The sequence below is a fragment of the Syngnathus acus genome, chromosome 19 (assembly GCF_901709675.1).
Source record: "Syngnathus acus chromosome 19, fSynAcu1.2, whole genome shotgun sequence".
Lineage (NCBI taxonomy): Eukaryota > Metazoa > Chordata > Actinopteri > Syngnathiformes > Syngnathidae > Syngnathus > Syngnathus acus.
Window position 1 is genome coordinate 7096329 of NC_051103.1, and position 21673 is coordinate 7118001.

The 21673-nt window shown below is 44.4% G+C and overlaps 5 protein-coding genes across 7 annotated transcripts; all 5 read right to left on the reverse strand.

Moving 5' to 3' along the window:
* On the reverse strand, positions 1-2848 carry psmc5 (proteasome 26S subunit, ATPase 5). The gene is made up of 12 exons (XM_037278933.1): positions 2705-2848; positions 1994-2065; positions 1845-1914; positions 1655-1752; positions 1520-1576; positions 1226-1456; positions 1036-1162; positions 770-960; positions 600-698; positions 415-525; positions 263-349; positions 1-178 (listed from the first exon to the last, which is right to left on the reverse strand). Exons 1-12 carry the CDS (start codon positions 2726-2728, stop codon positions 125-127), a joined length of 1221 nt encoding a protein of 406 aa, XP_037134828.1. The 5' UTR covers positions 2729-2848; the 3' UTR covers positions 1-124.
* A 306-nt stretch (positions 2849-3154) lies between these two features.
* On the reverse strand, positions 3155-9311 carry smarcd2 (SWI/SNF related, matrix associated, actin dependent regulator of chromatin, subfamily d, member 2). The gene is made up of 13 exons (XM_037278861.1): positions 8619-9311; positions 7915-8108; positions 7284-7326; positions 7085-7207; positions 6550-6669; positions 5745-5840; positions 5180-5281; positions 4927-5088; positions 4721-4818; positions 4364-4499; positions 4170-4292; positions 3996-4097; positions 3155-3926 (listed from the first exon to the last, which is right to left on the reverse strand). Exons 1-13 carry the CDS (start codon positions 8769-8771, stop codon positions 3873-3875), a joined length of 1506 nt encoding a protein of 501 aa, XP_037134756.1. The 5' UTR covers positions 8772-9311; the 3' UTR covers positions 3155-3872.
* A 212-nt stretch (positions 9312-9523) lies between these two features.
* si:dkeyp-118b1.2 (uncharacterized protein LOC559983 homolog) lies at positions 9524-12315 on the reverse strand. Of its 2 annotated transcripts, none has more exons than XM_037279032.1 (8): positions 12221-12315; positions 11523-11787; positions 11321-11453; positions 11017-11188; positions 10809-10909; positions 10703-10725; positions 10560-10605; positions 9524-10283 (listed from the first exon to the last, which is right to left on the reverse strand). In XM_037279032.1, exons 2-8 carry the CDS (start codon positions 11571-11573, stop codon positions 10204-10206), a joined length of 606 nt encoding a protein of 201 aa, XP_037134927.1. In that variant the 5' UTR covers positions 11574-11787; positions 12221-12315; the 3' UTR covers positions 9524-10203. The 2 variants fall into 2 exon arrangements, with proteins under 2 accessions (XP_037134927.1, XP_037134928.1); XM_037279033.1 differs by having other exon boundaries at positions 11523-11646; positions 12221-12258.
* Positions 12316-12683: 368 nt separating this feature from the next.
* On the reverse strand, positions 12684-14914 carry LOC119138674 (nucleolar transcription factor 1-like). Its single transcript, XM_037278976.1, has 12 exons — positions 14649-14914; positions 14402-14586; positions 14254-14325; positions 13989-14144; positions 13872-13927; positions 13767-13791; positions 13617-13678; positions 13414-13555; positions 13300-13341; positions 13127-13171; positions 12986-13054; positions 12684-12913 (listed from the first exon to the last, which is right to left on the reverse strand). Exons 1-12 carry the CDS (start codon positions 14740-14742, stop codon positions 12866-12868), a joined length of 996 nt encoding a protein of 331 aa, XP_037134871.1. The 5' UTR covers positions 14743-14914; the 3' UTR covers positions 12684-12865.
* A 237-nt stretch (positions 14915-15151) lies between these two features.
* Positions 15152-20641, reverse strand: slc4a1b (solute carrier family 4 member 1b (Diego blood group)). Of its 2 annotated transcripts, none has more exons than XM_037278726.1 (17): positions 20556-20641; positions 20236-20284; positions 18845-19019; positions 18628-18763; positions 18483-18555; positions 18363-18405; positions 18061-18245; positions 17794-17998; positions 17498-17701; positions 17282-17430; positions 16970-17164; positions 16489-16896; positions 16255-16421; positions 15939-16180; positions 15675-15844; positions 15425-15598; positions 15152-15342 (listed from the first exon to the last, which is right to left on the reverse strand). In XM_037278726.1, exons 3-17 carry the CDS (start codon positions 18999-19001, stop codon positions 15262-15264), a joined length of 2589 nt encoding a protein of 862 aa, XP_037134621.1. In that variant the 5' UTR covers positions 19002-19019; positions 20236-20284; positions 20556-20641; the 3' UTR covers positions 15152-15261. The 2 variants fall into 2 exon arrangements, with proteins under 2 accessions (XP_037134621.1, XP_037134623.1); XM_037278728.1 differs by lacking the exon at positions 20556-20641 and having other exon boundaries at positions 16489-16578; positions 16648-16896; positions 20236-20359.
* Between the last annotated feature and the right edge of the window lie 1032 nt (positions 20642-21673).

Consider the following 21673-nt stretch of genomic DNA (forward strand, 5'->3'; position numbering starts at 1 on the left):
TTTTTTTTGGTGTGTGTGGGCTATCTATTTATTTTAGGACAAATGCAACAATTTGAAGGTAAACCATGAACAAACTCAGGAAACTATACATGTGAGGCCCGCCTTGTGTGCAAAGAGAAGCAAGTTACTTCCACAGCTTCTTGATGGACATGTTCTTCTCGCTGTCTTTCTGCATCACCTGCAGGACAATTAACCAAAAGCTTAGGAAGCGGCAAAGTTTACTCGATTAAAAACGAAAAAAAAAAAATCAAAGTTGACCAACCTTTGCCACGGCCATCTCAAAGTCCTCCTGGGTGACGTGTACTCGCCTCTCTCGCAGGGCGTACATGCCCGCCTCCGTGCACACGCCCTTCACAGCGCAAGCACAACGTGTTTGGATAACACAAATGCAACGAGCGAGTGGCAAACGCTCACCTTAACCTCGGCGCCCGATGCTCCAGGCATGAGCTCGGCGATCTTCCTCAGGTTGATGCCTCGCGTCAGGTTCATCTTCCGCGAGTGAATCTTGAGGATGTCGAGGCGAGCCTGGCGGACCAAAAAAAAAAGTGATGTTGTGGTGTGATGTCGCCAGCGTGGATTTGAATCTGGGAGAGCGTCACCTCTTCGTTGGGAGGAGGGAACTCAATCTTCCTGTCAATTCTTCCTGGCCTGAGGAGAGCCGAGTCCAGGATGTCGATACGGTTGGTGGCCATGATGACCTGCCGCCGGCACAGAGCACATTTTAGACACACTTGAACACTCACTACGACAGTGACGGCGGCAGCTCCACCTTGATGTTCTTGGTGGCCTCAAAGCCATCCAGCTGGTTGAGCAACTCTAACATGGTCCTCTGCACTTCGCTGTCCCCGCCCGAGCCGCCCTCCAGGCGAGACGAGCCAATGGAATCGATTTCATCCATGAAGATGATGGAGGGCGCATGCTCTCGGGCCATGACAAACAGCTCGCGCACCATCCGAGCACCTTTCGGGACAAAACTTAATTTCAGATTCAAGCAGAAATAAAACGTATCCGGCGACATGCGTTATTAGCGCTCACCCTCTCCAATGAACTTTTGCACCAGCTCAGACCCCGACACCCTGATGAAGGTGCAGTCGGTGTGGTGGGCGACAGCTCTGGCCAGCAGGGTCTTTCCTGTCCCCGGAGGTCCGTAGAGCAGCACACCCTAACACAACCACAAACGTTTCAACATCCGTCCATTTTGAACGTCCTCGCACCAGTCACTCACCTTGGGCTGCGCGATGCCCAAAGCTTCAAAAAGCTCCGGGTGTTTGACGGGAAGTTCAATGACTTCTTTGATTTCCTTAATCTGCTTGTCCAGTCCGCCAATCATCTCATAGGTGGAGTCGGGAACCTTCTCCACCATCATGAGGGAGACCAGAGGATCCACCTTGTTGGGGAGGATCTTGTGCAGCGTGTAACTGTCATTGCGGAGAGCCACGCGGCAGTTGGGGGTTACCTGGGACAGAAGGGCCCAATGAAAAGCAGGCTCATGTAAATGACAAACTGCCACAATACTCACATCATTGATGTCAATGTTTTTATCCACGTCAACCACAAATTTCCCCTCTGGATGCACCTGGGGGAAATGAAGAAAATAAATCCATATTACTTGTGCGGGCTAAGTGTATTTTTGTACAAAATCTGGAGTGTATACCTTGACCAGCACTTTCTTTTTGTCCATGACCCTGACCACTTCTCCTACATAGGAGCCTTGCTCTTGAAGCAACTGCAGCTCCTCACGGAGGAGACGCACTGAAAGATAATTAATTGGGGGCAGTTATTTTCGCAAAAAGTGTAAAGATAAAAAAAAAAAAATACATAACCAGGGTTAACCCCAAGCATACCTTTAGCGTTGAGCTCATTTCTCTGTGCTTGAAGTCGTCTGAGATTCTGGCTCTTCTCGTTCACAGTCAACTGTTGGAAACAAAAAGGAGGTTAAAGATGTCGAATAGTGGACTATAAATTTGCGACAACAAAAAAAACATTTGCTTACCTGTAATTCTTCTATTTTCGATAAGTAGTACTGCCGAAGACCCGTTCCACCTTTACTCTCGCCCATCTCCATCTGGAAAAACAGTGAAATCCATAAATCAGGTGTTGTGTTGAATATATGCTGGGTTTCTTAACTATAGAAGACGGTTTCAACCTTAGTATTATCTATCTTGCCACACTGACATAAAATGATGTCAATGACGAATGACTACACACTAGACCCAATACACGATATGCATCATTTGTTATCATTTTGGATACCTCAAAAAAATTCAGGATTAATAAATGACTACAACAAGCGCAAACAATTAAAAATGTATCGTAAGCAAGCGAAGGCAAAGTGAGTCAGCAACAAGCAAAGCTCGCAGGCATTGCCGTCGTGTTCAAGCCAGCGGACCGACTAACAGCGTAAACAAAGCGGACGTAAATACGTATATTTATAGTCTACATGGTGAGGGTAAAAAGACATGCATACATGGATGCGTTAAATGGACACAGCACGAGCTAGCTGCTCGACTAGCCTAGCCGCAATGATACAGCAAACACGGGAGCAACATCGTTTTGACTCAAGAGGGTTTAATCAATAAACGACACTCGTAATACAAGTTATAATTCATTCAAATGAGCTAAGAATTGAAATATAAGTACGCTGACGGCGCTTAAAGGCAATTCTAGGACAAAAGTGTATAAACGAGCTGAGAAATCCACCTACATTGTCGGTGCCGTCCCCCTCCATCTTGGAACGCTAGCATCCGTTTGAGAGGTGACGTATTTCCAGTTGGATGTAAATGTACCACAGCGTCCTCTACTGGGCAAAACCAACTCCGCCGAATAAATGCTACCGTAAATCACCCATTAAGAGAGCACTTAAAATAAACACTACAACACCGCTCTTAAACAGATCTTTCTATTTTCAGTGATCGGGATATAAGCTGATGTATCAACTTATTTATATTTTCATTAGTTTTGTATAAAAATAGTAATGTTGGTTTGTTATGTACGTGTTTATTTAAATAGTAATGTCGCTATAACTCCATGCAAGACCAGCCACACCGGTTCCAACTGAAGCGCCAGAGTTCTCAGACTTGTCCGAACAAGCACCTTCATAGTATCAAGTCAGGCTCGTCACCTTGTACCAGTCACTAAAATAAGCGCTGTAATATGAAAATTGTCTGCATGTTTATTAAAAAATACTCCATCCATCAATTTTCTACCGCTTATCCGGAGTCGGGTCACGTTGTACATACTACAAATGTATAAAAGATCAAGAGCTTGAAGTTAAAATAACATGCAAATATCTAACCACCTTGGGGGGAAAAGGAAGAAGCAACATGATATTCTTAACAGTTTGGCATATCTGTAAACATGGAATGTTCAAGGAAATAAAAGCAATCCCGGTGCAACAAAAGCATTCCAATGATGAGCTGATTAATGCAATTACAAAGTATTATAAACAACACACATTGATTTACAGACATTTCGAACCTATTTGTGTAACTCAAACAATGTAATACCATAGAAAAATAACATGTAAACATTCACAAAGTTTAGAATAAAAACAGCAATCATTCTGCAAAGACAATTTTTACTTTGCTCTTTCAGAGTATTGGTTCACAATTCTCTAAATAAAAATATACCTTTGTGTATATGTATATTTTAGAATGGCTTCAAATGTTTTAGTATTATCAAAAAGATATGACTTACAAGCAGACACCTTTGGAATGAAGCGTGCTGGGAAGAAACACTGTACCATAAACTTTTTTTTTTTAAACGCAACAAGGCTGAAAATGACAATCTACTTGGAAGATTGAAGGAATGTCAGAAGAACTTGTAAACATTTGAATTTGGACTCATTCTTAATAAAAAGACGTGTTCACGCTTTAGGTGAGTCTGATCCCAAGAACCTGCTCCAGTTCTTGTCTTCGCTGCTGCACCTGAAAGTGAAGCAGGAGTCAGTTAGAAAGAAAACAGTGGAGTCGCAACGTTGCGCCATCCTGACGTACTTTGGTGTACACGTATCTGCCAACTGCTTCGGGCATCCATGGCGCCTGGTAGAATTCAGTCCTCCTCTCTTCTTCTGGATTTCCTGTCACTTCTGTCATTACCTGGAGGAAAACATCAAGTTAAACAACAAAGTGGGCGTTATGATTTGAAGAAACATAAAATGAAATGTTCACTTTAAGGTCTCTGCACTGAGACTTGAGCCAGTCCTGGATGAAGTCCTGAGGATTATTGCTGAAGCTCAACATGAAATCTCTCTCGGTCTTCAGCTGGTTGATGTACTCGATGGTCTCGTGTATCTGCCGATGCAAAGTAACAAGAGTCACGCAAGTTTTCCGTTTTTTTTCCTGGATTCAGCTGCTAGATGGACCTTGGTCTCCAGCGCGGCGATTTCCTGCTGGTTGGTGGTGGACGACAGGAAGCTGCTCATTTGGCTCTTCAGCGGGTCGTCCACCTCCACGTCAATGTCGTAGCACGCCGTCTTTTTCTGGTCGTTGGGGTCCACGCTGCCCAAAGACAAAGGCTAGATCACAGAAATGCTAATTCACAAACGAACGGTGGATAAACGGTTTAGAATTGCCAATAAATTCCACCAGAGGGTGCCCAAACACAATTTTTCTCTTAGACATGGCTATGACTGACTTCAAAGTAGAGATGCCATAAAATGGCATTGAGCCGCTTGAACCAGACATGGTTAAAAAAAAAATTCCAATCCAAGCAAGCATACCTAATCATGTGATTGATCACAATGGGGTCAGGGTGCTGGAGTAGCCCGGCCAGTTTCATTGGAATCTCAGAAAACCTCATGCGAGTGCAGCCAAAAATCTGTTCAACATTACAAATTAAAAAAGGAAAAAAAAGGGACAGGCGACGTGAACCAACAAGCTGCGAGAAAAGTACAAGTAGTGCTTTGGCGTCCTGTTGTCATCAGACCTTTCTGAAATAGTGGTTGCAGTTGATATACTCCTTCTCGTGACTGTCTTGCAGTTTGTTGTTCTTGATGTAGAGCCAAAGTGCCTGCATGATGCTGGCCCGCGTTTGCGTGTGCACGCCCAGCAGCCGAGCCAGCCGCAGATCCAGTTTGTACTGAGGAGGCTGTGCCCAAAAACAGTTGAGCATTCTTTTTTTTTTAATATGATAAATGAGAAAGATGGAGGCGTGAAAGGGCACACACACACACACACACCTGGTGGTCGAGCATGAGCAGGAGCGTGCATTTGACGTTGACGTCACCGGGTCTTTTTACCTGGAAACCGTCCGTCTCCTGAGTGGTAGGCATTCGGTGCCACTGACACATTCAAGGACAATAAATGTGGTTAAATCACATTCCGGAGTCAATTTGTGGAGTACAAGTAGTGAACGGACAAGTTCATAAAAAATAAATACAAATATTAAGGAAGTCATTAGTTGCACGTCTACAAGGAACATGAAGTCCTTATTGAAGTGATTTCTAATGTTCTTAACTTAGATTCCAAATTCAAAGGACAAGCATTATTTTCAGGAGCTAGGTCGGGAAAAAAAAAAGAGGGCAGGAGCCATTTTGAAAAGGGCTACGTTAACCTAACCTTGATGTTCTGTAATCAAATGTTTTTGGAGCAACAAAAGATCGAGATCTGGAAGCGTCGCCAACCCTGAACCGTGTCAAACAAAGGCCCGATTTGGGCTTTGGGGTCAAGTCAGCCTGGTGAAAAGCATTGCTGTTTTGCACATGTTGAAATTCAAAGTGGAATGCTTGCGAACTTATGTCATACCTCCACCAAGTGGTTGTCGGGTCCGTAGAGCTCCTTATCGAGCTCGATCACCAGGCTCTTGAAGAAAGATGAGAACTTCCTCTTCTGCTTGCCAGGCTGGGAACAAAGCGTGCGTAGAAGACAGACATGAGCAACAAACGAAAGAAAGAAAACAAAAACGCTAAGCGAACCAAGATGAAATATCTCAATGTGCCTCTCAATTTTGTTGGATCGAGGTGAACTGCCAAAAATGCTTTTTGTTCAGGCCTTCAAAAATACAATTCAAGTTTCCCTCTTCTAATGACTCCATCGTTTCCTTAGTTTTGTCCGTGTTTTTACGATTCCACTTTTTGCGGCGTTTGCAGCTGCATTGCTTTGCGCTGACCAAATTGAAGCATAAAGAAGTGGAGACAAATAGAAAAAGCTGCGAGCACGCACGCCCGCCCGCCCCCTCCTCGCCCCACCCCGGCCCTGTGGAAGCATGTTTGCACAACACGACCTCTTTCACTTCTTCTCCGACATCCCTTCTGGGCTGTGAGCAGCATGCCTGAACATCCCCTTCATGTGGCCCCAGATGACACCGCCAGTGCTGCTGGAATTGATGGAGGGAGGAGAGGCATGTCAGCCCCGTGGTATGTAACGGCCTGTGGTTTCAATTCCCGCCTTCCAAACCAGCGCGGGGGGGGGCCTGCGTGTGTCGGGGTGGAGCGCAGTAAACGCACATCTGGACGCGTCATCCCAGCCAACCGGCCGCGACCAGAAGAGACGCAACAAAGGAGCCCGAAATACAAATGCCCGGAAGGAGATTCCAGTGAGATTGACTTACTTCTTCCAGAAGTTTTCCCTCCACTCGCAGTTCCCAGGAGGACACCTTCTCTGCCTCCTCGCCCTCGGGCTTGCACGGGGTGTACGTGTTGGAAATGTAGATCCTGAGCTTGCGTTTTTGCTGCGTCATCAAAAAGGAAACAAACAAGCAGAGCTTTTAGACAAGCTGGCGTCTGTTAAATTTAGAGTGAAGGTTGAAAAATGACAAGCAGATTTTTATTTTTTTTTTATAAAGAACCATGAGTTACTTTCGGAGACAATTTGATTTATTCTAGTAAATTCTGCTGGGAAATGCGCTCATTATGAAGATTAGTTACATTTTTGCACAATACATGGGGTCAGAGAGTGCCCAGGGCTGTTTGTCATTAAGTTTTCGGAAAAATACTCTCATCAAAATGAAGCAAGTTTTTGTCTAGCAGTGTTCACAGTGAAACACAAAGAAATGGTGGTGTACCGCAGGGAAGCGCCTTCGGACCATAGCTTTTCTATACGTTTCAATTGGTACTTGCCTATTGGTGTGTCACAATGTTGCATACCGTAATGGGCTTCTTTATAGCCTCCTGTATTTCCATGCGCTTACGCGCAATGGTCTGATCCAGTTTCCTCTCAAAAGCCAAGAGGTCCATATAGGCCTGAGACTCTGGCACCAAGTCGCGGATCTACAGAGGCAGCATGAGGATATTGTGATGTCGAATGACCACAGCCAATTCCCGAACGTAATGTTAAATCTCTTACTCTCTGTGGGAGAACCTTGTCGGCCATCTTGCGTCTTTTTGCCCTAAAATCAAAAGAAACAGGATTGCCAACTTGTGTATGGTAAATTATGGATTTTTCCACTGACTTATTGTTCATCGTTCAAAGAAACCATCACGCTCACACATAAAAGTTTTAGCAATTATTTGTACTTCATCACAGTTCCACATCATCACGAATCCTTTAAAGCATTCTCGGAAGAGTCCAAAGTGTCGCCAATTAGTCTTCTACGGGGAGACTTCGGCAGGCCGTGAAAGAGCTTCATTGTGGATGAGACTGCAAACGGAGCCACACCTCAAGACTTGCCGTGGTTGAGTGTGGCATCACAGAGCGGTTTGAAGTCAAAAATAGCCACCGCTCTCCAGTCACGGGATGCTGCCATGACTGTGAGCCTCGTGTGTTTGGTTGAAGATGTATTTACTGTTTAGTGCTTGATTACAGTGGAGTAAAACACTAGAAATTAGGGATGGTGTTCTGTCAAATGGGCTAAGACGGTTCACTGACTTAGAAATGATCAGTCAGCTTGGCCATGACAGACTGTGGCATTTCAACAGCCTTTTGAAGAACCATTGCTTCTTCTTTCATCACACACTCTCACTTCTTCACTCCTTACCCTCGCCGGTGGCCTCCCAGCGCCTCTTGCTGTTGCTGAAGGTGGTGATGAAATAAGCGCTTCCGCGTGGCGTCCATGCCTGCTGGAGGCCCCATGTTAGGCCGCATGGGCATGCTGCTGCTGCTGCCATATGAGGGACCGGGAAGCTGAACTCCCATCGAGCCCCCGATTCTACCGAGGGGCATCCCTGGACGCTGGCAGGGGAATAAGAAATATTGACTCACTTAAATAATATATTCTAAATACTTATATCAGTGGTTGGCCACTTCTAAGGCCTCACAGTTTCATTATTCTGCTCCATTTTTGTGACGACTGCGTGATTCAGTATTAAAAACACGAATGGCACATTTTGTATTGTTGACCCACATGTTGGGTTGACCCCATATGGCTCCGAGTGAGGCTCACTTACGTACAGATGGTGCTGGTGATAAACCTTTGATTTCATTTCAATTCAAAGACCCCGAGTCTTTTGAAAAATAGAAAACTTTCAAAAGTTCCTTTAACATGGCTTGTGCGTGAAACCCGAATTTGTAGCGACTTTCAAATGCGGAAGCACGGCTGCACATTGACGGCGCTGCTTCATTATCGTTTAAAAACAAATATTTTGTATCGTAAACGCTAATCGTGGACAGAAAACCTTTCGGTTAACCTTTTGACCGTGGACTTTAATCTAGTATAACCATGCAAAAGAAGCAAAAACCAACCTGGGTGTACTGCGCTGCGCCGCTTAAGGAGCGGGGGTATGCCGCTGCAGTAGGCGGCATCCCGGGCATCCTCAAGCCCGCTGAGAGTCCAACATTCATCGGGTTCAGACCGGGGCTCATGGTCGGACCCGTGAAGCTTCCCCTCGTCGACATTTCGTGATTTCCAGTGACGGGGAAAACGAGAGAAAAGGTCGCTCCAACCTTGAGTGGCTGTGTCTGTTCTAAGTTTAAAAGTTACTAATTCGCGTTACCTTGACGTGGTCTGACAGCGCGTAATGTAAACAACAACAAAACAAATACAAATAAACGATGCTCGACTCCTGTCGTGTTAAGTTCCGGGTTTTTGTTTATAACTAGTTGTTCTGGTTCGAATACTGAACTGATGTGAATGTTGGACGCCTTTTCAACCAGCTTACATTGGCGTTGTGTTTTTTTAGGCAATCGCTCGTATGTCGAATGCTGCGTTTACAAACATCGGTAATTTGGCAAAAACAATGCGTTTCGCTCTATTTTTCACAGCAAAGCATTGTTTTGTTTGGCTTTTGCAATGAAATTAAGGCCACTAATTTCCCCCCAAAACTTAATTAGTCTTCATTACTTACCCGCTGAACCTTTTAACAGAAACTTGTCAGAAATATTATACGATGTACGCACTTGAGTTGCCGGCACCTGAAAGCACCAAACACCGCATGAGCGCATTACAAACAAACAAAACCCGCAAAAAATAAACTTCGCATTTCCCTACCACCTGATCAATACAGTGACTATCATCAAAATGAACAACAAATATTTCTTGAAGACTTATTTGAACTATCCCGACTGTCTGAATAACCCTTGCTGATTCGACAGCGCCCCCTGGTGCTTGCGTCTAAGCAGCAATTAAGTCAGTTGTATTGACGCCCAAAAGACATCCAACAAATTTATTATGATAAAACAGATGAAAGAAACCGAGCCGTTATAGCAGCAATTCAACTATCTGAATATTTACACGATCACATCACACTGAGGATTTGTGCAACCCTTTTACACTGTAAACACAAGATAGACACGTTTGAACCCTAAATAACAAGTCCATCCCTCCTCCCAAAAAAAAGAAAGAAAGAAAGAAAGAAAGAAAAGACACCTGCTTCTGCAGCAATTGCTTGTACAATTAAATGTTCACTCGTTGGCGAGCGAATTGTTTCTTGTTCAAACTCATCCATGCACACGCAGAGGTGTGACAACAGAAGACAACCCATTTCTAGTGATTGTCTGAAACGTAATGTGACCCTTAGTCATTTTCTTCCGGAAGAACATACAAAGCTGAATTACATAAGCGCTCTGTGCGTAATTCACTCTTTTTTTTCCTACAACACATTGAATCGTATATGCGTTAAAATCATACCTCAAATAGTTCATTATTACGGTGAGAGACTGTCCAGCAGAGGACAAAAATAGCCAGTGTCTGTACGATGATTTGAAAAATAAAAAAAGTGTCAAGTATTAAGTGGGAGGTCTGAGCAGTCATTACCGTACGAGGCAGCGAAAAAAAAAAAAAGAAATACTTTCACCACATTCAAGCACTGCTGGTTGTTAGCACGCGTCGTTATTGAGGGAAGGTCTCATCTTTCATCAACATGCGTGGGCTTTCCTGGTTGTCCAGGCGACGTCGAGGACCCATCATGCCTGTGGGCAAAAGGTCACAATAAACAATTTTTACTTCCCCTTTTCAAATGATTTCACTTTTTTTTTTTCAGTTGAGTTGCAACGGTTTTAAGTCACATGAATGGTGGAAAGAAAATGTTTCATTATTTATATTGGACCTTCACAAAAACTTGGCATTTTGAAGAGGGGTGTGTAGACTTTTTCTGTTCACTCATTCACAATTTCGGTATGGATAATTATACTTAATGTGGCGGTTCACTTGGGTACAAGAATGTTAAAGGGCTGATTTCTACTTACTGCTCTTATGCTTGAAGGATTTGGATCGTCTTGGTGAATTTGGATTCTGAAGTGACACAAAAGTCATTGTTTTGAATTGGGGAATTTACACTGCACGGCCTCAAAACTAAAAGACGGTTATAGAACCAGAATGATACAAGTACCTTCTCAGCTTTTCTTTTCTTGGCTGTAAATGTGCGCAAATAAAGCAGAAGACATTTTTCACAATTATTACCATTTAGAAAGCCAATAATTGATGAAAAGCAGCACCTTTCTTTTCCGCCCCGTAAGACCAGTCGTTATCGTTGACGTCGTCGTTGTCTTCTTGGTCGCTCTCGGACTTGTTGTTGGTGTTGTTACCTGTGACTATTCTGTGAAAAAAAGAGGAAGAAAATGCCGTGGAAGGGCCCATCATAAAGTAAGAGTTAAAAAACATGTCTTCATTCCCATGCCTTTTTCTTTTTGTGCGACGCCTTACCTGCGGTTGGCTATGCGGCTGCTGTTGCGTCCCATGCCGAGGCACTTCTCCAGGTGCGGGGCGAAGCGCGACGCGGCGATGCTTCGGTTGCAGTTGGGACAAACGCACTCTTTGTTTTTCCACTGGTTGTACACCTGGCCGAACACATCCAAGCCCGGCTGGTCCACGATTTCTTTCGACACAAAAGGAAGAGCAGTCAGTCGGTAAGGATGTGGATTTACAGAGCGCATCGAACAAGACACAAAAGTTGAACCGTTGTTGAGGACAAGTTTGGAGTAGACCACATTTACGTCGATATCCTCACCAAAGTCCCGCATGCTTTCTTGGTCCGTGTCTTCCAGGAAGAAATACCCCTGCTTGACAGCCCGGTGCACCTCGAAGCAAAGGCCCAGGCAGGCGTCCTCCACCAGGTCAGACAGGATATCCTGCGCTAGGCCCTGTAGGCGGCAGGAAACAAGGCATGGCTGTCAAACTCAATTACTCACTCTGGTGCATTTTCTCCGCACCTCCAGCTTGCTGTTGTCCAGGCTGGACATTGAAACCTCCTCCATTTTCATTTGCCAGAAGATCCAAATGAGCCGTCGCTGCTGTGGTCATGCTGCAGCTCAGCAAGCCTCGGCCAAAACAGGGCTGCGGGAGGAGATTGGTGGAGGAGGCTGATGTTGGTTGACACTACTGCAACTCGATCACAAGAAGCAAACGTGCTGCAGGTGGCTCACAAATGCATATCGGATCACTTGCAAGGATTTCCTCTCTTTTTCACTTTATATGCTGAGGATGAAGACAAAGAAAAAGCACGTTACATTGGCGAAGACTCCAATTACCTCCACCCCCCCCTTGGAAGAAAAAAAATCAGGCGGAACAAAACAAAGAAAAGCAGGATCGGATCGGAACTGCCAGCTTACGACAAGGCGGCTTACAAGCGCATCGAGCGAACACAACGCGATGAGCTTCCAACGTTACATTCAACGAGTTGACATGAGCGACTCCAAAGTGTTGGTAGTTGCCTCCCTTGAATGGCTTTCGCCGTCGAGATTTGCGCTGGCCCCGAAGCTCACGTCAACGCCGCTGCATTGCGGCTCTTGCTCTCGCAACATCTCGTAAAAACACGCGTACACTCGTTTGCAAACATCTCGCCGTGGTGGATTCAAACGCGTCTGCAGTCAGCGCAACCGCGCAAAATGTCTTGATTGGGTTTATTTACCTAGTGCGGCAGGAATCCATCTTTAGATCGCAGATCAGACAGAAGCAATCGATCGCAGCGCGACGCCTTCACTTGCCACCTTCGCTCGCTTCTTGATTGGAGGAAAAAAAAATATATATACGGTTTAGTTTATTCAATTACTTGAGTAAAAAATAAAACGAGTCCTTGTTATTAGCTTAATGTTCCGAAATCTCATATCCATTGGCTTGTGTAATATAGGTGAAATGTTTTTTTTTTTTTAATGAATATACTATATTTGCTGGCTTTGTAAAAAATGTGTTAACCTTTCCATTATCAAGAGGTTCTGAATGATGCGAACAGTTTGAATTTGGAATGGTAATGATTTGTTGAAGGTGTCATTTCAACTAACCTTTGGGGGGTGGAAGAAGTGGAATTCTGGAATAACTGCATTTTTGGAACACTACGAACAGACATCCTAAAAAAACAGCATTCATTTTTTCCATGGTATTTAAATACTTTATTACACACAATGTAAATGCATCCAAGTGCAGATAAACAAAAACAGAGACACACAGAGGCAATTAATAACATTGTCTCTGCTGGCATTTTGAAAACATTCATTAATTCATCATCCGAACAAAATCCAAAGTTTAACATTTCACATGAAAGGAGAGCTCTGTCCATCTAAAAGACATTAAAGCAAATGTCACCGACGTCCTCATCATCAAACTCCTGTGGATTGACATTGCTCGTTTTAGCGTGGCAACAACAACAAAATATAAACTCCAGTTTCATCATCCTGACCTCATTGGAATCCAAATACTGTTCCTCTTCATCGCTGCTGCTATCCTCAATGTCTTCATCTTCAGAATCCTGAAAGACAAGTGACACAAAAACATGACAAAAATACGACGCTGTAAACAACAGAGCATTCTTAATACTCACTGAGGGTCTTGTATCCGCGTTGTGTCTGTCAGGGCCATGACGACTCTGTCATTGAAATGTTTGGCGTGAATTTCACATTTTGAAATGAATCCGATTTTTTTCCTTGTCAATATTGCAATTTAACGTGATGTTTTCCCGCCATGCTCAACTTCACAATCTTGAAAAAGACTCACCAAACGATAGTGCGTCATCTTCTGCGCGTAATCTCTCTTCATCTACGCGAGGTAAATACGATCATACTTCAAATAGATAAACAGTGTCCATATATAAAAAGCTTGCGCACGTACCGCTTCGCAGCGCGTGCTGAAGCTGTTCTTCTCGTCGTCTGTCAAGTCACGCCAGCGTTTGGCCCACTCAACCATGTAGGACTTTTTGGGAACGTCCTCCATGGACCGCAGCTGCTCCTTGCAGAATAATTGATAACCGCTTCTACAGACAAATTCAAGCAAATTAATAATAATCATCGTTAACCCTTTTATGTGTGTCTTACATGGGGGGCTTTGGAGGCTGGGGGTCCCCTGTGGATTCCTCCAAACTTGTTTCACTTTGTCCCTAGAAAGAAATGCATCAATTCAAATTTTGCAACTGCACTGGGTCAAACAAATAAGCCTACAAATGGACAGGTGTGAAGTTCTCGTACTTTTAATCGCTTCCTCTCCTCATCCCTGCAACAAGAATGAGCCACATGGATTTTTTTTTTTTAAAACAATATTCAGATGACTTTATCACAAAATGATTTTAGTACCTTAACTTCCTCTTGTATTGTGCAAACGCACGCTGGTACTTTGCCACATATGGGGACTGTAATTGATGAAATGAGTAGTGATGCATTCACAACAAGAAAAAAAAAAAAGGGGCTTACCTTTTCTTCTTTTGTCAGGGCTTTGTATTTGTCTGTGATTAATTTGAAGAGCATTTTGCGAGTCAACCCTGGGTGCTGCTTATGATATTTGTACATGTTCTCTTGGTAAAAAATGATGCTTGGATGACCAGGTTTCTTTGGGTGCTTTGAATCAACGTAAAAGACAGATGGATTACAATTACTGTGTGTATTTAGTGGGCATTTTCTGTTTACAACGTGAATGCTCTGTTGTTAAATGCACCAAACAAGGATTTCATTCATTTACCAGTCTGGGTGTATTTGAAAGTTCATCTGCAGCTTCATCAAGAAGCTCTGCGAGTGTTCGAAACTTGCGCATCTGTAAATAGAACGAGCATGTTAGTACAATACAAATTTTAAAAAACGATTCTTATTCATCAGGGAACTCGGCTCACATTGTGCGCTACAACTCTCCACTTATCTCGGCAATCTTCAGGTGAAAAAGGAGGGAATGCCACTTTTCCCCAGTCCAGCGACTTGACGCCTTGGGAAAACGTTTTTATTCGGTCAGAGTCTAAGATGTTCTTTTTCATCGCACTCAGAAGCTTCGACAGATTTTCACTCGTCCACACTTTGTTGCCTAAAGTAAGAGAAATACATTTCAAACAACCGGTTGGAGTTGCTGAAGTATGCAGTACCTACCTGTGTCCATTTTGGCTTCGAGCGGACTTCTCGTTGGTTGCTCTACGTGTTTCAGCGTATGTCGTGTTAATAACAAAAATATGAGTACCACCATGAATATAATGAGAACATGTCACTGACGGGCAAGCATGGCCTTTTGAGAACCAATCACGAACGAGCATGTCTTCTTCGTGTAATCTGGATGACGGGGACAAGCAGACATTGCGCCCTCTAGCGTTCCGATGTGAGTAAAACTGACTCCTGTTTACTGTAAAACAAAGGACAGTAATACTAATAATAAACTTAAGAAAAAACCCACATTTTAAGAGCATTATTTTGTGTTCATGTTAGAAGGAAGACTATAATCCACGATCGAATGTTTCCGCAATGATCATTTTATTAACTTTCAGTAAAATATTAAGTCTTTTCATGAGTAGGGAAAAAGGCACCAATAGCCTGACGGCCAATTCTTTTTCAATTAGAAAAAATTGATTTGTCACATTTAAATAACAGTTCGTAAGAGCTATTCTATAGCCACTTTTATTGGAATACAATTGCCAGCAAACTTTAATTTGAGTGGTGTTTTCTGTTTTTTTTAAATGTATTTTTTATCACAAGTGGCCATTCTCTACATCTACAATGGCATCTGAGTTTCCCAGTACACATCTTGTCCCGGCTCCTCCTCAAAGGTCACTTTGGCATCATCAGCATCCAACTAAACAACAATAGAAATGTAAACTAAGAGTTTAACATTCACATACATAAAGTGTGCTGGATTAAACTGAAAAGCCACTTACACATTTCATCTCCAGCTCGGTGAAGAGACGCCCAGTCATGAGCATGCGTAAGGGAATGGTGAGGATGAGTATGAATGGGAGTGCGAGGGATGCCGGACTGGATTTAATAATCCACAGAAGAGCCAGGCACACGATCTGGATGACTGTGAACAAGTGCATTCTTTTGGTGTTCACCTGCCATCAAAAGTGTAACGTTAGAACCCAAGCTCAAATCCCGCCGGTGGTAGTCGTGGCAACCAGCCATTCTTACTTTGGTTGCATATGGCTCGTTGGGATGATATTTTTTGGGGATGAGCAGAAGCAGCATACGATCCCACAGCTGGATGCCGTTGAGTGATGTGACACCCATGTAGAGGAAGATCCCAAACAAGGCTGCCATGGGAATCAATTTCAGGATGGGCTCCATTAAAATGGACAGACCTAAAAACAAAGAAACCTTTTCATAATGTTTGTAAACAATAAGTGTCAGGGCACTTTGATTTAGTACTTGTGACTTTCTGCCACCTTCACTTACCAACCAGTAGGGCTACAACAATGCCGCTGACCCTCTGTTCCAGCACCTTCTCGATCACAGGTTTGGTTCCTTTGCTCATGACGGTGAGGGCGTTGGCGTGAGTGACAGAGCGCACCGTGGCGGCGCTGAGCCACGGCACGCCAAATATGCCGCTGATCCCGCCCATGCCCACCAAAATCAGAAGGTCAAAGTGGAAGCCGGAGCCTTTGACCATCTTCCTCTCGGGTTTGCTCACGATCAAGCTGGGGCATTTCATTTGAGGACATGAGCCATCTTACCCAAGAAGCTTTTTCTTTAGAAACGCCATAAGACCTACGTTGTGATCTGAGACTCCAAGAAGATGAGGATGAAGACGAGCAAAGCCGGAACGCAGCATGCAAACATCATCCATACGGGGAAGGGTGAGTGCTCGCCAAATGGGTTGATGAGCCAGCCTCTTTTGGCGGGATTCGACACCATCAGACCTTTAGGGACCACCAGTTTCTACAGATAGATTTGCTTTTTAAAAACAATGTCACAGAAATATGCAAGGCATTCACTCCACGCCAACCTGAGTGTAGGTGTCTCCAATGGAGTAGTCCACCACAATCATGAGGAAAATGGCAATGGGCACACCAAAGTCACCCAACAAACGTCTGACCTGTAAGAGCGACACCATGATGATGACTTGAATAATAGTTTGTTGCAAAGGGTAAAAAGAGCTACTCAACTTTCCCGGCAGAAATGTTCCGTTCTTGAACTGGCGCAAGAAATATGCAATGAAGAAACAGCCAAGCATGAGGCACATGGAGAGCAGGGCTGTGTTAGGGTAGGCTGGCATTAAAGTTCGGGCGATAACGGTCGTGTTGCCTGTCCCGTTGTCGAACATGACCGTCCGTTCCACTTTTGGGTGCCAGGGGTTTTCTAAAGATGCGTTCAGATGATCGTAATTCAGAATCAGCGGATGAGCCTTGAAGATCTGGAAAGGTGGGAGAGTTTTGTACTCGGAATCATTTCGGCTGAAGGAAGACGAGCAACGGATGAACCGTTACCCTGGCGAGCTTGGCGAAGGTTTCGTAGATGAAGATGATGGAGATGAGGATGGAGAAGATCTCCTGGGTGAAGCGGGAGATGAAGCGCACCAGGAAGCTTCCCTCGCACGCTACGATGACCACCACGATGATCACCAGCCACACGCCCACCCACACTCGCCCGACGATGTACTCGATCTCCTGGGACTTGCAGAACTGGATCAACGAGACATGACGGTTTGTTTTGGTCATTTCTTGCTATGTGTCCTCACGTTACGACGAATAATCTGCTCGACGCGTCATTTTGATTCTTTTTATTTTTTTCCGACTCACAGCAAAGAAGGCCTCTTCAAACACTAACAAAGGACCAGAGAAGCCGATGACAAGAACAGGCTGGGCAGCAACGAAACAGAAGATAATCCCCTGGATGCTTGTGGAGATGAGAAGCTCCGAGACGCCCATCATATCCTCCACCTTGTCCGCTGAACGAAGACGTAGCATAGCTAAGCACCACCATCTCATTTATTCATATCGGTACTGCGTACAGACCTAGGAGGCCCCCAAAAGTGATGGCAGGAGAGAGCGCTGCAAAGTAGATGAAGATAATGGCAGCAAGGACCTGAGCGTTGAGAGCATCGGTAATGTCGCTCTTGTAATACTGGTATCGTCTTCGAATGTCTCGTATCATCCCGCCGAACGGTCGGCCCGTGCGGGACAGGGGGTCTTCGGGCGGTGGTGCGGAAGAGAATGTAACTGCGAGAAACCCAAAACTTGATTAGGTTCTGGAATGTCACCTCTAAAAAGCTTTTCCATGACAATTTCTCCACGAGCTTTGGTGGCCTTACTCTGACTCGGCTTGCTTTCCAACACGGGCTCCGACGAGTGGACTCTATCCTTGAGCAATTTCTTCTGGAAGTTGACGATGGAAGTGAGCATGGCTTCGTTTTGGATCTCGGTGGGTGGGATGACAATGCTGCAGTCCATGAAGTCGCCGACGGCTTCGGTCAAGTTTCGCAGGCTTTTCGCCCGAGACGCCGTCTGGTTAAACAACTGGTGGACACAAACGAAGGCGATAATAGCGGACTTCCACTTCTGGGTGTCGGCAGACTCACATTATCGGCCATGAGCGCCGCCATGGCTCGCCCGGTTTCATGGTAATCCAATTCGGCATTGGCGGGCCCGATCAGCACCAAGACGAAGCGTATCGGCTCTGGAGCCTCCAAGGCCGAGTCGAGCGCCGCCGCCTCTTTCAGACGCACAAAGACGACCGCTGGCTTTTCCAGGAAGTCCAAAACTCCTGCGGCAAACGTCGGCAGTTTTATGGATGCACCGAGAATGTACAAGCAGGCCCAAAAAATGTTTAGGTGCCTCAAGATGGATGCAACTTTGATTACGCGACAGTGAACTTTCCCACCTACTAACACCATTGAAGCCTCGACGTGGTCAGATTCTTCCTTCTGCACAAAACAGATTGACGGATTCATTAGAGTTACTCGATATTGTCTTTTATTTTGCTTGTCACTTCAAGTCGTACCCTTTCCTTGACGGAGAACCTGTGGAGGTCCGCTCCGTCCGTCAGGGCTTGACTCTCTGGATCGGCTTGTTGGCTGGAGGGATGAAATGCAAAATGGATTGAGATTACAAGTGGAGCGATTCCCCGCTGCTTTTTTGGTGTCTACCAGCGGTTCTGGAGCAGGCATTTCATGACCCCCTCCTGGTCTCCTGGTCTGATCTGCTTCTGCTTAAGCATCTCAGCGACAATCTTCTCTGCGATGCCATCCAAGGTTTTCTCCGCACAGTCAAAAAGCACCACACCTGGATGCAGAAAATGGTGGGCACATTTTTATTGTGTCCCAATGTGACATTTGGAGAGTTCTTTCTCGATTAATAGATGACCAGTGTTCATGGAACGTCGCAACTGGACCAGACTCTTGAAGGTGAGGTACGAGACGGGCGAGGACGCCCACACGCCGGACTGGGGATCGAAGCTCTCCTCGTTGGCCGCCCATCGCCCCGTCTCCTGCCAGTAGGTCTGCTCCTTGTGGTCCATCATCGACGTTCTCTGCGACAACTGTGGCGAGCATTGGAAATGCAAGAACATGATGTGAGATGATTTGGCCTTTGCGTAAATTGTTTCGGTCAAGCCTTTGTCTGCATTGACATCTTGGAGTATGTCTAAAGGTTAAACATAGTGGTAGTAAGCTTTGGGCCAGTGACAGCTCATCCAGGGCATGTTTGGAATGTCAATACGCGCAGCATGCTGGAAGTGTGCGTGTCCCTCATTTGACAGTGTGTGACAGGTATGGCGCGTGTGTAAGTGTGGCTGGATTGTGGAAATCAAAATATGACATTTGAATCAGAATTTATCGTTGTGTATTTACTACCTATAGTCATAAACACATTTCAATATAAAAGTGCTATTGCTGCATAAAAACAATGTTTATTATTCTACACGGACGACAATGACTTCAATTCAGATTCGGTTTTTCTTGAAGTGAGAAAGTTAATGAGGTGTTGTGCAGCGGCGCATTCCGTAGACGCTGAAGTGGAATGTGAAAACAGAATGATTTATTTCCAAAACACGGATGAACAAAGGGGCGGGAGATTAATATTGGATTGACATTTGGCGCAAGTATGAGTGGCGCCTGTGTGTGCGTCTGTGTGCGTGTGTGTGTTGACTGCCTTGAAGTGAGTGACAGTGTGACATTGCGTTTTAGAACTAAAAGGTGCACATTCGGGTCATGATGATGCACTGAGAGGCTGTTTACAATGTATACTACATCATTGGCTCTTTGACTTTTTACACCAAGTACCACCTCAAAAATACTTCATATGATTACCAAATGCATTTTCTCCACAATCTACCGTATAACATTGATAACAATATATCAGAATAATCACATATGTTATATTATATCCTTCAGATTAGCTGCAAAGCAAGTTCTGAATGAACACATTTGTTCTCAATAAAGAAATCAGTCTCATTTTTGACGTCTTACTCAAAATAAAGCTTTTCAAAAATAATTTTAATTTATAATATGGTGTCTGAGCAGAACAGGTAATCCAACTCTACATCACTGAAAGTTACTATGACATGGATTTAATATTATTATTATTACTACTGTGATGTCATACCTGTCCATATATATTTGATCATTTATCATTCAGCAGGTGTTTAAAATAGATAAAATACCGCAAATTTACTAACTAACACTGCATGGCTTTCCTATTAAATCTCTGCGTGGCCTCATGGTAGTCGGAACTTTCGGCGCGGCGGTGGCACCTACCTCGTGCAGTCATCCACCAAGCGGACAGAAGCGGTGACAGGCGACTGACCTGGGAAACAAGAGCAAAGTGTGACTTTATAAAAGGCTATATGTACGGATGCATCCTGCAAGATGATGGGTGGTACACCCATGCGTGCACGCGTGCATGCATACGATTCACAGTCTGACATCCAGCACCCATAATATTGATAGTATATACAGCTGCTTGCTATGTGCGGAGTCACACTATGTCATTATGCAACCAGCATCTTATCCCATTTAATGTCCGTGTTTAGAGGTCAACAGAGGCTTGGATTACACTTTTGGGTTGAGGTGCTCACCTTCAAAAGGCTAAGCATGGTTGCTCTCCGTGCTGTCCATAGGCCAGGAAGCTCAACGTCCAACGGAGAAGAAGTTTTGAGGTGCTCCACAGCGGAGTTTACGGCCGGCATCACCTGAAACCATCGGAGGGTTAGGGTTAGAAGTTGAGGACAGATCACGATGCCACCTACTGGAGTGGATGTGGAATTATGATTGACTCTGAGGTGACAAAAAAAAAATATACTGAATACTTGACCTCAAATAAATGACAAGCCATTGTCAAGATTGGTCAGCAAGAGAGGCCGTCTCGAAGGTCAGCGGGGCCGGCTTGAATGTAAAAACATATGCAAGTGTCAAACCATTAAAAAAGCCAAACAAACTATCCATTTACATCCAATAAAATCAATGCTGCACTGAAAAATCTAATGAATAGTGATGGTCTTGTGTGATACAGTACCAGCTTGGAGTAGCTGTGGATGTCTACCAACAGGGGGCGGCATTGTATCACAGCAATTGCACATCTAGGGTTGATTCATCCTGCAAAAAAGCACATCTGATACTATATGACATAGATTGATGAATACAATCAATACATGTGACAGAATTATCTTCAGGTTCTATAACACTGTGAGTATCTTCCGGATTGATACATAATGACTGCATTGAGAGCCCAAAATGCCCGAGGCGGATTTGTTTTTTTTCTTCAACTGTCTCTCCTCATATCTGATCAATACAAAAGACCCACTCACTGACAAAAAGCGCCCTAGAAGTCCCGCTAAAGATTCCGTTTGACATAAGGTTACATGAGAGACAATAGATGTCAAAATATGACTCCTTGATGAACAAGTTCGGAGTTCAAACATGACTGTCCTCTGTACACATTGTCATTGACATCGCTTGAAAGAAAAAAAAATAGCTTCCACATGGTGCGATTTACACCCTTCGACCATATAAAGACTGCAAACGAGCGGGAAGCTGAGGTTACTGTGGCCGTATAAATAATGTATGAATGCAAAGAGGAACAGATGCACACAGAGAGAAAATCCATGTCACTGTTGGCACATCAGCAAAAATGCACGACAGCCATCATTAATTTAGATCCTTTGCTTGGCAATAAAACCAGCACTATTTGAGCAAA